The sequence below is a fragment of the Eublepharis macularius genome, chromosome 3 (assembly GCF_028583425.1).
Source record: "Eublepharis macularius isolate TG4126 chromosome 3, MPM_Emac_v1.0, whole genome shotgun sequence".
Lineage (NCBI taxonomy): Eukaryota > Metazoa > Chordata > Lepidosauria > Squamata > Eublepharidae > Eublepharis > Eublepharis macularius.
Window position 1 is genome coordinate 90,621,063 of NC_072792.1, and position 16,450 is coordinate 90,637,512.

The 16,450-nt window shown below is 39.0% G+C and overlaps 1 protein-coding gene across 2 annotated transcripts in view; it reads right to left on the reverse strand.

Moving 5' to 3' along the window:
* Positions 1-482: 482 nt before the first annotated feature.
* Positions 483-16,450, reverse strand: part of SLC37A1 (solute carrier family 37 member 1) — a 45,337-nt gene continuing 29,369 nt past the window's right edge. Inside the window, exons 14-20 of one of the 2 annotated variants that reach the window (XM_054973394.1) lie at positions 14,749-14,834; positions 14,132-14,180; positions 13,298-13,371; positions 10,866-10,944; positions 7,217-7,314; positions 4,685-4,737; positions 483-2,169 (exon numbers count right to left, since the gene is read on the reverse strand). In XM_054973394.1, the coding sequence (XP_054829369.1) occupies positions 2,154-2,169; positions 4,685-4,737; positions 7,217-7,314; positions 10,866-10,944; positions 13,298-13,371; positions 14,132-14,180; positions 14,749-14,834 (455 nt within the window). In that variant the 3' untranslated portion in view covers positions 483-2,153. The remainder of the gene's footprint in view (positions 2,170-4,684; positions 4,738-7,216; positions 7,315-10,865; positions 10,945-13,297; positions 13,372-14,131; positions 14,181-14,748; positions 14,835-16,450) is intronic. The other variant, XM_054973395.1, reaches the window with a different exon arrangement.

Genomic DNA, 16,450 nt, shown 5'->3' on the forward strand with positions numbered 1-16,450 from the left:
ATAAATGTGTTGAAGGCGCCTTAGGTTTGTTTTTGTGTGTTTTTATGCAACTGATTTAACACCACTAGCCCACTAATATCCTACTAATATTCCTTAGACATGCTGTCGTAACATTCAGGGCCAAAATATGCCTTTTTTGTTTTAAATAAACAATCTTTGAGATATTTACAAATGAGGCAACAAGATCTCTTCCCGCCATACTGCTGCTCAAAAATCACATACCCTGAAGTTGCTTTTCTACCAGGAAGAAAAATTTGAGGTCTCTGTATCTTTTCTCCTACTGGAAGAGTGCAGATCACGTAGGGAGATTTTGAGCCACAGCTATAATGAATATGAGGGGAAACACACAGAACTGTAGGAAAGGATGTGAATTTTTACTACTCAGACTGGAAATGGGGGTTTTGAGCTCATGCTACACCTATCCCTTGGCCACACTTGGCTTAAGTATTATGAATCCTGTAAAAAGAATAAGAAACTAATCATCAGAGAAACCAGTTACCTAAATTTAATAAATACACATTAATAGTACAAATATTGAAACTATATATCTTTGCACATCATACAATGTACATTTTCTTTATAAAAAAATCTATTGTACATTTGTCAGCCAGAAGCAAGCTTCATAGTGAAATGGGATTTTATAATATGATCAAGAAGAAAGAGTACTATGACAAACTGTACTATTTGTGCTTTTGCAGGATAATATATAAATATGTCTTTTCCTTTGGTAAATATTCAAGTTATTTTTCTTGTATGTATTTTGTATCAAATTGAGTCTCTTACCCTGTAGAACATTTTCAGTATAATGATGAACATTAAATGGAAAATACTCAATAGTATAGTCAAATACAACTATTTGAACAACTAAGGCTTTAAGCAGCAATATTATTTGTCCATCGAGAACCTTTTGCTATAAAGGCACTCTGCTTAGCTGCCTTCAGAATAAAGGATTGAAACCAGTCACTAGATTTTCTTCACTGGTATGAAATCTAATGCTAAGGCTTCACAGTTGAGAAAAACAACCATAATACAACATTTTCTGCTATGTTGATGAACACAGAGAGCTCCACAACAGCCAATCTTCACCATTTACTTCAGTGTTGAGTAGGGCTGGCAGGTCCCCCGCTGGGGGTGAGGGATCCCAGGTGTGCTCCCACGAGTGGCGTCATTGCACAGGCCCTGGGAGAGCTCCTGTGCTTCGCACCAAGATGATTTGGGCCCCAAACAAAAAAATGTACAAGAAAATGCATGTCATCATGACCCTTCTTTTAAACCAGTATTTCCTAATCAGTACCAAGGATCCAGTGGGACAGCTGATGCCACCGTTTCATTACAATATACAGTAAATGCCAAGACAGCTGTCCTCAAATTATCTGTTCAGTAAAGTCAATGAGACTAACTCCAGAAGTAAGTGGTTGGATAATTGCAGCATAATTATGTACTTGCTGCTGTTGATCCTCAATTCCAGTCTCTTGTATATTGGATATTGGCTTGGGGATTGTGTACAGTGAAAAGTTAATCATGAATGCCAGATAATAAGGCAACCTGTTTTCTTATAACATAATGTGCAGTTTATACTCAACAACAGTCATTCCAGATAGCGAACAGACATGACATGATGGGTACTTAGCTCAACGTTTTGCTAATTTTTCTTAGCACATTGTAAGCCAGCACCCAAAGTTAATTTTCTTAGCTTCTTATTCTCAAATCTGTTTGCATTCTATTAAAAATAAAATAAAGTAGTACAATATTTACTTTAGACATTATGTGCAAATGAATATCAAGGCACATTTGCTTTAGCTAAGTTCCAGCATAAAATTAGCCGGTAGTTCCTTTCTCTTCTTTGAGAGAACTCACTGTCCTGAGATACTGGTGGATGTGCAAAACAAAAAGGGGTGGGGGGAGGATTAATTTCTAAGTCTCCTTTCGGTAACTGTGCAAATTGGTTCAGGAAACATTGCTCAAGTCAAATGCAAAAGAATATTTTCACAAAGGCCACAATCCAGAGAAATATATGCAACAGGGATCCCCTCAACCCCTTTAAGTACAGCAGCATCATTAACAGGGGAATAAACTGGCTATCTGGCTCACAGCCAAAGTCTTTAAAAATAATTATTTTATCACACATAAGGTCTGTTGTTCTTGTTTGAAAGTCAATGCTCTTTAAACCTATAAAAGAAAATATATATATCAGCAAACAAGAACTGATGTACATTAACAGGTGATTGTAGAGCAGACAATATATCCCTGGCCATTAAAAACTCGGAAGTTTTGCAATAGCGTCTGGAAAATTTTCACTCTTGCACTTTGGCATATGTTCAGACCAAAGGAATTTTACAGCAAGTAAGTAGCTATTTAGAACCACTTTCTGCTTGGCCTCATTTCCCCTTTTTGATGCAAGGACACCATCATCAAAAGGTATTTTTGGTATACGATAGCAATCACAAAGGAAAACTAAGAAGATCTTCTGAAAGTTGGAGGGGGCTAGAATGACCAGTATTGCAATACAGTTCAATTTGAGCTTTTCAAAGTAGCTATGGGGCAGAAGGGAAGCTTTGTTAGAGCACCACAAAGGGAAACAATCAGCTCAATGGACAGATGGCTTGGGGATCATCTAAATTCACAAGCTGAATGGCTCCTGGTAAATGTGAAGAGGTTCAGAGAATGTCTGCAAACGTGCCCAGGCTTGTCTTGCCGGGGTTAAAATGACCCCATTTTCCAAAATTGTGATACAGTTCAATATGAGCTTTTTCACGTGGCTCTGGACATAAGGGAAACTTTGAGAGCTCAAACACAGGGCTTTTACCTGCTCCTACTGTATACACAACTATTTAGGTTGCAAACAGTGGTTTCCTTGGGGGCCATTGCAACCCCTAATTCCAAAAGTAGTGTAAAATCCCAAAGCCAAAACTGATATTTTTTGCACAACAAATATCTATGGATATAAATTTTGGAGAGAAATCTTAGTTTTCACTGTTTGCCCCACCTTCCTATAAAATGGAGATAATAGGTGTTGGTCCATCTATTTATACATGGAAATATTGCTGAAATCATTTTTCAATATTTGTTGGGGTCACTAGAACCCTCAAATACAATTATGCAAAGTACCTTCACTTTCAAGCCAAGTCTATTGGGGGCCAGAATGACCCCTTTTACACCTTTGATGTACCTCAAACTTAGAGATGAAAGGCAGTGGGGAGGGGAGGGACTTCAGGGTATTGCAGTTCATTGGGGAGAAAGCATTACAGGAGTGGGGTGTCTGTAGAAAATTTTAAATGGTTAAACCACTTTTTCCCAATGATTTATGGGGTCAAAATAACCCCCTTTTCTTTGGGAACAGTATTCATAAAAAGCCAGCTGACACCAAGCTGTACAAAACATTAAGCCATCCACATTTCTACAGTTTCTGGTGGGTAGCCATGTAATAGAAGAGCAAGATTCAGGTCCAGTAGCACCTTAAAGACCAATTGGATTTCCAAGGTATGAGTTTTCAAGAGTCAAACTCCCTTTGTCAGATGCCCAAGTGGTCTAGGGAAGAGATTCAGAGAAATATCCCAGAATGTATTGTACTAAGGAAGCCAAAAAATGTCTTTATAGAAAGGTTTATTATAGGAAAAAAAGAAATGGTGGGTGGATTTAAAAGGGGTGTCTAGCAAAGGGAGCTTTTACTCTTGAAAGCTCATACTCTGAAAATCTAGTTGGTCTTTAAGATGCTACTAAACCTGAATCTTGCATTTCTACAGCTGAAGCCATTTAAGGTAAACAGTACAAGGTTACCTCTACCTCCCCTTCTATGCAAAACCTTGCCCTGCTTTTGCAGTTTAGTGAAATTGACTAGACTCTAAACTGCCTGAAATTCTGTCTAAAGTTTCCATCTCACTAATTTGCATCCTTTCCTACAGTTCCATATAATTAGGAGTAGGGAGGAATTAATAGACTATTCTGCCTCATCTCAGTTATAACTGTATTGTTATCACACTGCTATACTAGATTTGGACTAGTGTTATGGTAGCATTAAGAGGAAAGCTGTTCCCATTGCTCTTCAAAAATGAATAACTGTGTACAGCCTAAGTTCTCCAAGGCCAGAGCAGCTTGTACAATTAACTGGTTTTATTCTGCACTTTGCAGTGTGCTTGGAAGGCAACACAAACTCAGTGAAGAAGCCATAATAATGGAGCACTAATTTAATGCATTTCCTATAGCCCATTCCTGTCAGAGTCAGTTTAGTGTGCTTTGTGCCAGCCACAGATTGAGACAGACACGGGCCAGTTCCAAATTAATTTCACAGGTTTGCAACTCTTCTGACCTTAGTAGCATAAGAACTGCAAGGCTGTGATCCAAGGAAGGTATATGCACATGCTTGGAGTTGAAAAAGAAGGATGCTACAAAGGCTTTATTTGCTTTGCTGCATCAAAACTTCTGCTGCCAAAGAAAAATAGCACACAGAAGTTCAGAAACTGGAACTACGTGTCAATGCACATAGCTTCTCATGATCAGTTCCTAAGCAGTCAACACATAGTGTGGAAGAAATAAAAGTTAAACATTTCCTCTAGCAGGTGTGAAAACAAAGTGTATTTTATTTTAAAAAATAATTTAAACTTGCTGAATTGTCTTTGTAAGAAAACAGGAATCAAAATAGAGAAAGTAAAACAAAAACCAGATTATTATTGCATGGAAAACTTACAGAGTCTGATCCATTCCACAGCGAAGTTCTTTCCGTATAAGACGAAATAAGAACTGTACAAATGAAAAATCCAGTTAGATATCAGAGAAAAAATAGCCACATATAAATTCTTCTTTAAAATTATGATAGTTTCTTAAAATAATATAGCTAACTGAACACATGTTAAAAACTCAAGAAGCAGAGATAGGCTGGTACCCTGGAAACTTATCAAAAACGTGTGCACAAAGCAGCTCCAACCAAGAAATTGAAAGAGCAATCTGGTTATGCCTGCATGCAAATGATACCCCACTGTAAGCATTGGGCATACAATGGATTTTGCTTGGTTAGTGGATTATTTTGTAATGTACATGTGATGCATCACAAATTGATTTATTAGCCACCAAGAATACATAATGTGATGAACTATAGTAAACAAACATCAGTAGAGAACAAAAAATGCAGCTGTAGATGGCTAAAGAGGACAGCAGAGGGAGTCCAAGTTGGTTGGGAAATTGGCTGGCTTCTCACGTACATTTCTCTGAAAGCGCAGTTAACTTTTTCACAAGCAACTAGTGTTATCCTTCTGAAGCCAGTTCCCAGTCAGCATTAGATTCCAGCAATATGCACAACTTGTTGTAGAAGTACTCTGCATCTTCCAAACAATAAAACAGCACTCTCGAGAAAAGCATTCAAAAGAATATTATGTTTATCTTGTCAAACTGGGGGACTATATTTTGTCCTCTTGACCAGTTCCCTACTTCTTGCAATTGGGGGGGGGGGCAGGGAGAGTGGGACCATACTCTTGCTAGAAAATGAGCGCCCACCAAAGTGGTGCCAACATTTTCTGTCTCATTCCAAACTGATGTGATGACACCATATCGTAAGTTAAGAAAAAGAGCAGGAAGCATTAATCTCACTATGAATTCATAAGATTGTAACATAATGGCTGATTCACTAAAAGTATTTGGGAAAGAAAGCCAGGAATAAAACAGTCAAATCAACAATAAAGGGGAAAAACAAACTGCTAATGATCAGCCTCCCCCCCCCCTCCCCACCAAGCAAAAATGGGTACATTGAAAGAACTTGAAAGCCTTTTAGGTTTCCCTCTGAGATTTGGGGGGGGGGGTAGCTTAAGTGTTAGGTATAAATAAGACTTGATTTTACAGGTGGGATTAGACTAGACACCTTAGAACTACAGGCACAAATGCTGGATGGGCTGGGAAGGTAAAGTAAGGTTCACTCCCATCCAGTTCCTCTCTACATGTAGGGCTAATGCATTGACTGAAGCAGCCATGAAAGATGTTCAAAAGCTATTTAAGCCTCATATTTCTTATTATCATACTGGATTGCATCCTATGCTCTATTTCTGCAAAGGCTACAAGTAAGGGAAGTGAACAGGGTTCCCCCCCCCCCCCCGATTTTATTTCCTACTGCAAACACCCATGTCACACACCTGGTGCTGTTTTTAGATGTCTCCAGATCTCTAAGGGACATTATTTCAAGGGATGCAGGTATGAAAGGCATCTGTTGTGTGAACTGAACTCTCTCATGGATCACTAGATCCAATTTACAGTATTTTAAGATGGGACAGTTACTTTCTTCAAGAAAAAGGGAAATCAGATCAGCTCCTTTCAAGATCATCACATCTACTTCAGTAAATAGGGCTCCCAAAACAGAACTAGAAACAATGTCATGTCTAGCTTGAATCTCAGTACTTAAAACAAAGGGGTGCATGGAACACTGTGGATTACAGAATTCCTGTGAATCACATTATCGCCCCAATTCACTCTACCTCAGAGATGTATATCTTATATAAGTAGCATTTCTGTACTGAAATATTTTTCAAGACATTTGGTAAAATGAGACTGTATAAACTATTTAGTAGTCCTGTACACTGGGAGATCATTTTAACATTATTTATGCTGTTTAGGTAAGAGAAAAATCCAGTCTTTGGTACTTTACTGAACTGTTCATTCATGTTACTGCTAACACAGAAATAATTTTATGGGAATGCTATCTGTTTGGTCAGATGTACTTTTGTTGCCCAGTATACTTATTAAAATTCTGTAGATGAGTATACATTATACAGAGAGCACACGTTATATAAACAAGTGTAATGAAGATGTGTGCTTCAGAATATTCCATTTCAAATCAGTGCCCACATTGTGGAACTGACCTAGGCAGTTCATTAAATTGAAGTTTTTTACTTTAAATAAATGAGACCATAAAAGAGCCCTGTTGCACAGTAAGCTGCAGTACTGCAGCCCAAGCTCTGCTCACGACCTGAGTTCAATCCTGGCGGAAGCCGAGTTCACATAACCAGCTCAAGGTTGACTCAGCCTTCCATCCTTCCAAAGTCGGTAAAATGAGTACCCAGTTTCCTGAAGGTAAAGTGTAGATGACTGGGGAAAACAATGGCAAACCACCCCATAACAAAAAGTCTGCCAAGAAAACATCGTGATGCGACGTCCCCTCATGGGTCAATAATGACTTGGTGCTTGCACAGGGGACTACCTTTACCTTTATGAGACTGTGAGGCACATTTTGACTTACAAGTAAGGCACAGGCATCTGCTATCATCAGCATGTAAAAGACATTGTTCCAACCAGTGGGAGAGAGGAGACCAGCTAACAAAGGTCCTAGAGCAGCTCCTAAAATACAGCATACATACATTAAACCAATACATTTCAGGAAGCAAGGCATCCAAAAAGCTGACCGTCTATGTTATCAAAACAACAGTTTGAATTGTAAAGACCATCTATTGAGGTTACTTGGGTGTCTATTATTTGAGTGGGGAGTAGGGAGGGTATCTCTGTGTGAACCCAATAAACCATTGCTATTGATAAAACTGAGGCTATTGTACTTTGGTCACATCATGAGAAGATTCTCCAGAAAAGTCAATAATAATAGGAAAAGTAGAAGGCAGTAGGAAAAGAGGAAGACCTAAACAAGATGGCTTGACACAATAAAAGAAGCCATGTCCTCCAGTTTGCAGGATCTGAGCAAGTCTGTTAATGATAGGACATTTTGGAGGTCTTTCATTCATAGGGTCTTCATAGGTTGGAGGTGACTTCATGGCATATAACACACACAAATTGATAAGTAAATAGATGGGCAAAAAGGTACTCCCTTGAGTTGTGTCATCATGTGTACAAACTACCCTGGATGGGATGGAGTTCTACTGCTATGCCTCACACCATGCTTTTTTATCATTATGGAGCAAAAAGAGTCAAGGTCTGAACATCAGACATTTACTAGCAAGATATTATTTCATATCCTGGGCCTGAGAATGGTGGAAGAAATTGTAACTCTTTGAATGATGGAGGATAATGCAAGTGTCAGAACTGGGAATATAATAGATTATGTCGCCTGAGTTGGATATAATCCTTATTAAGTAAAGCATCATAATAAACATCATGCATAATTTAGACTCCCTCATTTATTCAGGAGCCAAACTATATTTTGCTACTGTTTGCTGACATACAAATGCTAGCAAATCATCCCAAGCATATATTTCCTATAAGGAATAGTATGTGGAGGCTACATGTAAGATTTTTCCTTCTACCCCTTTGTTACGGTAAACCATATGACAGAACTCTTAACAGAAGTGCCATCTCAGTCCAATTGAGCAATTGTTCTACCTTCCTACATTTGCTTTTTATCCCCAAGAAGTTTTCAGCCAGCCATGCTTCTTAGTCTGTTGTTGAATTGTATTCAGTCTCAAGTTGGTAAAAACAATGCTCTTTCTCTCTTCCATACTGTACTTTCATACTTTGGAGGCAGTGGAAATCTACCCAAATCACAGATTATTGTATTACAGACATTCAGGAGACAAAATTGATTTTTTAAAAAAGGTAAGACCTCTCTCCCTCTCTATATATAGAAAAATGAAGGTTCGGACTCTGTCAAGTATAAATCTCCCCTATCGGTAATCTAACACCTTGTAACCGATTTATTTCTTTAAGAACTTTACAATTTCACAGTACCTATAATGTAGTAGTACAACAGTAGTTGTAGAACAGTGTAACTGATTTATAAATGAAGCAAACAGGTGTTTCCCGCTTTATTATAATTCTTATGATTAACGGACCAGCTCTCCATTGTGATCTATATAAAAGAGATTCATTCAGCTATTCCATTAAGAAATCTTTTCTACACGGATGATTTGGGGGGGGGGAATTTTATGCCCATGCTGGACTGTGAGCCCAAAATACTTAGTTATGTGCCAAAGATGTTTGTGTCTTCTGTATTCATTTAGTGTATATTGTTGGCAGACCCCTTCCTTACGCTAAGAGGGCAAATTATAGATGGAATGTCATAACTGTCCCTCATAAGTCTAGAACATGAGTGAGAGGTGGTTGACTGATAGCCCCTCCACGCCCCTGAGAGATGCAGAGATAATGAGGTTTCCTAAGAAAACCCCTGTCTATTCCTATCAACACTTCCCCCTCCTACGCCTATCCCAATCAAAGCTATTCAGCAAACCTGGTAGCTTCCCATCCAGTACTTACCAGGTTATCAAGCAATATTTACACCTATAGTCCATCCCAGATACCTACTTCAAGCCTCTCCCAACTTACTGTCCCACCTCCAGACAAACCATTAAGTTATTGTTTTGGGGATCAAGATGCCTATTTTGCCCCAGGGTACTTTTGCCCTATAACTGGGCTCCCCAGCCAAGTGCTGTTTATGTGTGTTCTGGATTCATAACCCATCTCTAAGTTTGCTTGAGCTTCTTGCCATGAAATGCTGGTTGTTTTCGCTGTGGCCTCCATGGACTCCTTCTATCTTCAAGACTAGTAATTATTGCCCTCTCTGAAACTGCTGTCTCCCACTTTCCTCCCTGTTTTTCCTAGTTAGCCTTGTATGCATAGTGTGTGTTTTTCTGTATGTTTGCCTTTATTTTCTCTTTAATAAAAAAACCCTTTCCAGTTGAACATCTGCCTGATTTATTTGAGAGTTCTCCACAGATACAGGTGGAAAATCCCAGTTACTACCCTTTGCTTTCCTGCTTAATGCTAATTCCCCCAACTAATTAAGGAGACCTCCTATTTGGGTGACAATATCATCATCAACATAACTGTTTTTTCTAATTATATTGTAGCATAGAATGTGGCTGTTTTTGCAGTTCTAGTTAGTGGCTTTCTAGAATAATATCTGAATGGATGCCTGAGCTCCCAAGCTGCATTTTATAGTTCAGCCTTTATATCCCCTCTTTTGTTGGTTGTAATTAAGTAATCTAAGGCAAGTACTGTTAGAAACAATATTTTGCTTTTTTATTTTTTCTTAGAGTGCAACAATATTTTTTGTTTATGCTAGAATAATAAACCTAATCTCTGGTGTGTTTTGATCTGGGATGATTCTGTTAAGTCTTAGCCAAACTAGCGAGATTCATAATCCTTTGGGAGAGATCTGTGGTTAGAGATTTGAAGCTGGCAATAACCCCAAACATCTACTGCTTAGAATAATTAAAGAGTACTACTGCAGTGGTCTAGCATTTTAATAGGCAGTGGCAGAAAAATCAATTTATAGCATGTTTTTGAGAGCAATACTAAGCAGGTCTTCGCAGAATCCTACTCAAGCCTATTCAATGGGGCTTACTCCTAGGAAATTATTTTTAGGATGACACAGCATGGATTTAGTCCCAGTGGGTGACCTGAAGTAACTAGACCTCCATGTAAACCAATTTACTAATGACACTCTGGAGTTCCAGTGGGGTGAAGACTCTTCAAATGGTAGTTGTCTGGGTACTGTGTGCAAGGGACATGAGTTCATAAGACACAGTTCCTAAAAGAGAAGGTATTTTGAGCAGATCAAGTGATGGAAGGGATTGGCAGCTAGGCTTATGTATAAGAGCTCCCCTCCTGCCTTTGGAAAGGAAGAAAACTTCTTTCTCCATCACTGTGGTGAGTTATCCCATAGGAATGTAGGCATCGCTGAGGAAGATGGGACAGGGAAGATAAGAACTACACATACTTGTTGGGTCACTTTCACATGTGCAGCTGGATGCACACACAAGAATCTGCAATAGCCCACATTCTTAGGACATGCAACTTGCTGTTGCCTTTGTATCACTTGTTGAAGAAGAACTGAGGAAGTATGTGTCTAATTTTTGCACTGGAAAATAGACTGAGTCAACAGAAGGTGCTAGGAAGAGTATTCTGTTCTTAAGTTGTGCTTATAGGGGGAAATGATAGTTTACCTACTGAACCTGTTCCATCGATGATGGCTGTAACTGTGGAAAGTGCTCTTGCATTTCCTTTGAGACTTTTATGGGTACCCTTCAATAACAAAAAAATCGTTCTCAGTAATTTACATACAGGAAATACTATCAATCATTTCTCCCTTACAGAGTATCCCCTTCTTCCCTCCTTGAAAATATACAGAAAAATATTACTAAATAGCTAGAACTGCACACTTTCAGGATAAGTGATATATGTCAAAGCAGTTTAAAATATTCTCTCCAAAATATCAGAAATACACTGTAGTTTCCAAAATCTGGTTAGTTTTAAACAATTGTGTGCACTAGAACTTTTGATTATTTTTTGATATGTACGTTTTATGAAAGCTTTTAGAAACAGACATTGTTTTATGAAACAAATTTCATGAAATCATGTTTCTGGGAACTAATTCTACATGTACATGCTTAAGATAGAGTTAACATAAGGATTATAACCGTACTTAAGCTTTATGAAATTCTCTCTTCTATATTTACATTGCCTTATCCCCGTCAAACTAACACCAATAATCTGTTTCATAGATCAGCACAGAGATTCTTATGCTCAGCTGCCTCCTGCCAAGTTTGAGGGTCAGTGGTAGTGGTCTTTGTTTTATGCCTCTGTTGTGTTGGATCTCTCTGACCTCCTAAAATCACACACAGGACACTATCATTAAAACTAGGCAGCAAATTTTTCCTGAATGTCCTTCTTCCCCAATCAGGTTGGGAAATGGGATACCTACCTTACAAAGGTACAAAAACAGTGGTGGACCTCTCCCAGCAAGCATTCAATTCACTCAGGTTTGGGCTAGTGGAAAGAAAAAGCCTCTACCTGCTTCAGGATCTTACTCTTTCCTGGAAACCTGTCCCCTTTCAAGTGTCCGATGTGCTTAATGGAACCCACCGTTAGAAGAAACATATGGCATTACAAGAAATATACGGCTGGTGCTGAAAAAGCAGCAGCTATATGTCTAGTTCTCCCACCCTGTTTATAATATCTACTTGTTTCTGATGCTGCAGTTTTCCACTTTTCCCCAAACCAAGCCCACACTATTGACTGACAGGAGACAGCGAAACACAGAATGCTGTGATATAAGAAAATTAGTATGCTGTACTGTGTTATGGAAGGAACAAGGAAGCAAATACACAGCTGCCATTTTCAGTATTAGTTGTGGGTTTGTCACAATGTCTAGATCAGTTTTAAGTAAGCAAATTGCATACGTTCTATTCAGCAGTGTTCGATAATCAAACTGGGTATGTAGCATTTTGTTATCTGCTGCTGAATTCCCCCCACCCCAATTTTTCCATTCTTGTACCCAAAACACATACGCTGAAAGATTAGAGATGCAATATACAAATTTGTAAAAAAAGAGAATTATTCAGCTAATAATTAATCTACAATGCTGTAAGGAATTAAATTACAAAAGCTATTTTCAGTAATTAAAACCAGCAAGACTGTACAAATAGTACATGGATCATAGGAATTTAAGAAAAAAAACATAGTTTAGACAGTTCCAGAGAGCCTTTTACATAGATTAGTAGAGTTCAGTCTATGGTTGTCTGAAGTTGTTAACATCAAAGCTGTCTCCTTCCTGGCCTTTATAATGTGGGAGTGCTCCTCTTTCTAAAAGTCACAGGAAAAGTTTTATTTTCTTGTGGCAAAGTAGTATGTGGGGCTGTGGCTCTAGGTATAGCTCAGCAGTGTCTTGGTCTTTCTTAGAAACACCTATGAACCCTTTACATATGACTGCGTAGACTTGAGAAAATTTTATGTGGGAAGTAGGTCTCAGGTTGCTCATTAGCATTATGGCTTAGATTAGTTCTCAGAGAATTACAGACTTCTGACACTGATTCTGTCCATGTTTCTTTATAAATAAGTTGCGCTTTGTTCAATAGAACTTCTAAATAAAAAGCAAAACAGATATGAACGTAGTTAATACACATCCACTTGTAAAAAATAAATTGCGCATGTGTCCAGACCTGACTCAGAACAGGGTCTAAGGATTTAACTTGTCAACTCCCTACTTGATTTCACCAACTGAAACCTGGCTTCCCTCACTGTTATTAGCATTTTGAAAGAAAAAAGACAAGCCCTTTAAAAAAGATTTTCCTTCCTTTAAAATGTTTATAAATGTATTAGAACAGTGGGTTTGATTAGCAAAACCATATATGGCTTGAAGAGATAAATCCCCTCTCTTCTCTCTGTTTGGCTCAGATTTGAATTGCACTTGCATACGTGAGACATTTACCTTGTACAGACCAACAGAGATTTGTGTCTTCATTGCATTTGTTTTGGTCCTTGCTAGTATGTAAGAAGGATAATATATCTTCTCAGAACAGCAGGATCACTTATTGAAGGACCAATGGCTCATATGTAGTAGGACTCTGAATTACTCAGAGAATATAAAACCACTCACCAAATCAGCTGAGACAGCTGTTGTGATCAGTGCATAAGGACCATTTACAAGAGCTCCACAGATGAGCAGCATGACTTGGAGAGAGGAAGGAAAAACACACTTTAGACATTTAACATTTATGATGACTAACACATGGAGTTTAAGACCAATTATTCAATATGTGTTTATTAAAAATAAAGTACCTGTTATAAACAGTGTTTTCCAAAATACTCAATAAGGTAAAAATACGGTCATCTAACAACAATACCACAGACATGTATTATTCTTGGCATATACTTGAAAACAGTGGCCTAGAATACAGTTACACACAGTGGAAAAGATGGTTATCATTGAGCTCAAACAATGGTCACAGAACTGAGCTGAACAGACATTTTAACAAGCGTATTACATCCTTGCGAACACCTTGCATCCATCAATCATACTTGTTTCCCTGTCTCTTCCACCACTTTTGTGACATTTTGAACCTAGAAGCCTCCCAGGCTAAAGGCAAGGGAGGACAATAGTCAGCCAATCCTGTCACTCTACAACTACAGTCAATTACTCTTTAAGGAGAAAGTAAGACACTGCTATAAACTATGAACTGTTTGCAGACTGAAACTGCTGTGACTAATCATGGCTCATTAATTATGCTGCCCTCTTTAACAGAAGATTCCCAAGTGAAGAAATCACAACCAAGTAATAGCTGAACTGGCCTAGAAATGTAATTAGAAACAGCAGTCTTAACCTGTACTTCAGTCCTTTTTGGGGAATTATGAAATAACATTCACACACCTTTTTTAATAAGTACAAATAAAAACTGAAAAGTATAAAATTGGCAGAAAATTGGCAACTCACCTACAGTGGCTTCGAGGCCCATTTTACTGACAGCTGAAAATACATATAGCTGGGACGGAGATAATAAATGAACAATTAATTGAAAATCATCATGCTACTTTAGATTTTCAGTAATAAGGACTAACTACTTTTGCTAGATCTCTTTCCATAAATTAGAATTATTTTGCATCCTGAAATCTGAGACATAGGACTGAGGCCCCTATAGTTCTGTGTTTTGAAGCCAGTGTGGTGATTTAGAGGATTTTTGATTACTTTCATATGACATGTCAGGGAAAAATTATGTTTTGGGGAAAAATAATAGTTAATATCAGAAACTAAAAAGCTATACCACTACCACTTGGAAGAAATATGCCATTTATGAGTTTGCATCAGTGTAGCAGTAGCAGCCCAAGCTCCGCTCACGACCTTAGCCGGCTCATCCTTCTGAGGTTGGTAAAATGAGTAGTACCCAGTTTCCTGGGGTAAAGTGTAGATGACTGGGGAAGGCAATGGCAAACCACCCCGTAACAAAAAGTCTTCCAAGAAAATGTGATGCTACGTCCCCTCCATAGGTCAGTAATGACTCGGTGCTTGCACAGGGGAATACTTTTACTTTTAGCAATAACAATACATCTTACTGTGGGTGCTGCAATCAACAGCATTATGCCACACGTTGAAGCTCTTTTCTTTAGTCGGTCTGATATGATGCCTGCCAAAATTCCACCTGTAGAAAAGATAAGAGGAAGACTTCATAGAGCATTTTATATAATGCCATAAAAAGCATATCTTCCTAGATTAAAACCCATTTTCTTCTCTTTTCTTTTACCAAGCTGAGCATGGTAAAAATGACGCTTTCACTTCTTTCCCCTTTTTTTCTCTGTCACTCCATGAGTTAATTATTATTTCCACCCAACTTTCAAGAAGTTAACCCCAGGTTCACTGATGATTACTTTGATTTTCTAAGCTGTCAATTCCAAACTGTAACCAAATCTCATTACTCCTTCAGAATCCCCAGAGACCTGTCCTTTGCTCCAAGATCCCATTGTTGCTAAAGCTGTGACCTCCTTGTTCTTCCTTTTATTTTTCTTGTTGTCTCAGTGGAGCAGCTGAGCTCATGTGGTCAGCCCCAGACTTCTGCTTTTCTCTGACTCCTGCCTTTGAAGAATTACTTCACAAGTTCACTCTGCTTGATGGATCAGCTCATATTCCCAACATAAGGCTGTGTAAACACCTTCCAGTGTGATTTATGCATAGGATTGGATATGTGGAAGGCATCTGATCAACACAATATATTATCAATACTGCTTGCTTTTTACTTACCGTGGCTACTGCTGGAGCATGGAGTTTTGGTCTCCAGGGCAAAAAAGCCCTGAAGATGGGGGGGGGGGCAGTTCTGAGACTACCTTTTATTGTCCAATTACAACTTACAGAAAAAGAGGTGGCAGGAGAGAAAAGAAAATGGCTCAGATGGGCAATCACTGTGCAGCTTCTGCTTTTCTGGGTATAAAGCTTCAGCAAGAACTTACAGGCAAATAGTCTAGATACATATTCTGACAAAGAGAATGTGAGAGGAAACAGGCAGAAGCAACACAATACAGTCCATGGGAAAAGACTGAAGTAGAAGTATATAAACCAGTACATCAAAATGAACAAGAAGGAATTGATACATGTAGAACTCAAAGCACAATGAATGTCTGAATGAGTCTATGACACTAGTAGCCAACCTAGACAAGAAGCTGGGAGTTCTGTGTTTGGAGCTCCTTTGGAATAGCAGTCATATGGGGCTCATTTTGAATTGAGATGATGATACATTGGGAGAGGGAGAAAACAATCCTTCCACCTAGGATTGCTGTTCCCCCAGTGTGGGTGGAGGATCCCCTGCTCCCACCCTCTGCCCCTTGCGCTGTTCCCCCAGTGTGGGTGGAGGATCCCCTGCTCCCACCCTCTGCCCCTTGCCTCCATTCACCTGGATGGCAAGGGGAGGGAAGGCAGGGAAACAGGCCTCTTGAGCAAACTTTCAAGAGTGACATCATCAAGCTGCCCTGGGAGTGCTCCTGCACTTTGCACAATGCTGATTTGGGCCCCAAACAGGCAGAATTGGTCCCATTTGGGGCTCAAATTGGCCTGGTGCGAAGTGCATAGGCAATCTGGGCCCGCACAATGATGTCACTTCCTGGAATTGACATCATCGTGTTGGTCCAGGAGCATGCACAAAAAGACAACAACAAGAAAAATGAGTGCCAGGTCACTCACTCCAGCTGGGAGGGTAAGGGGACCTGGCAACCCTACTTCCACCCATGTTGTTTTCCTGATATGAAATGGCCCTGCAAAGGTTCAGGT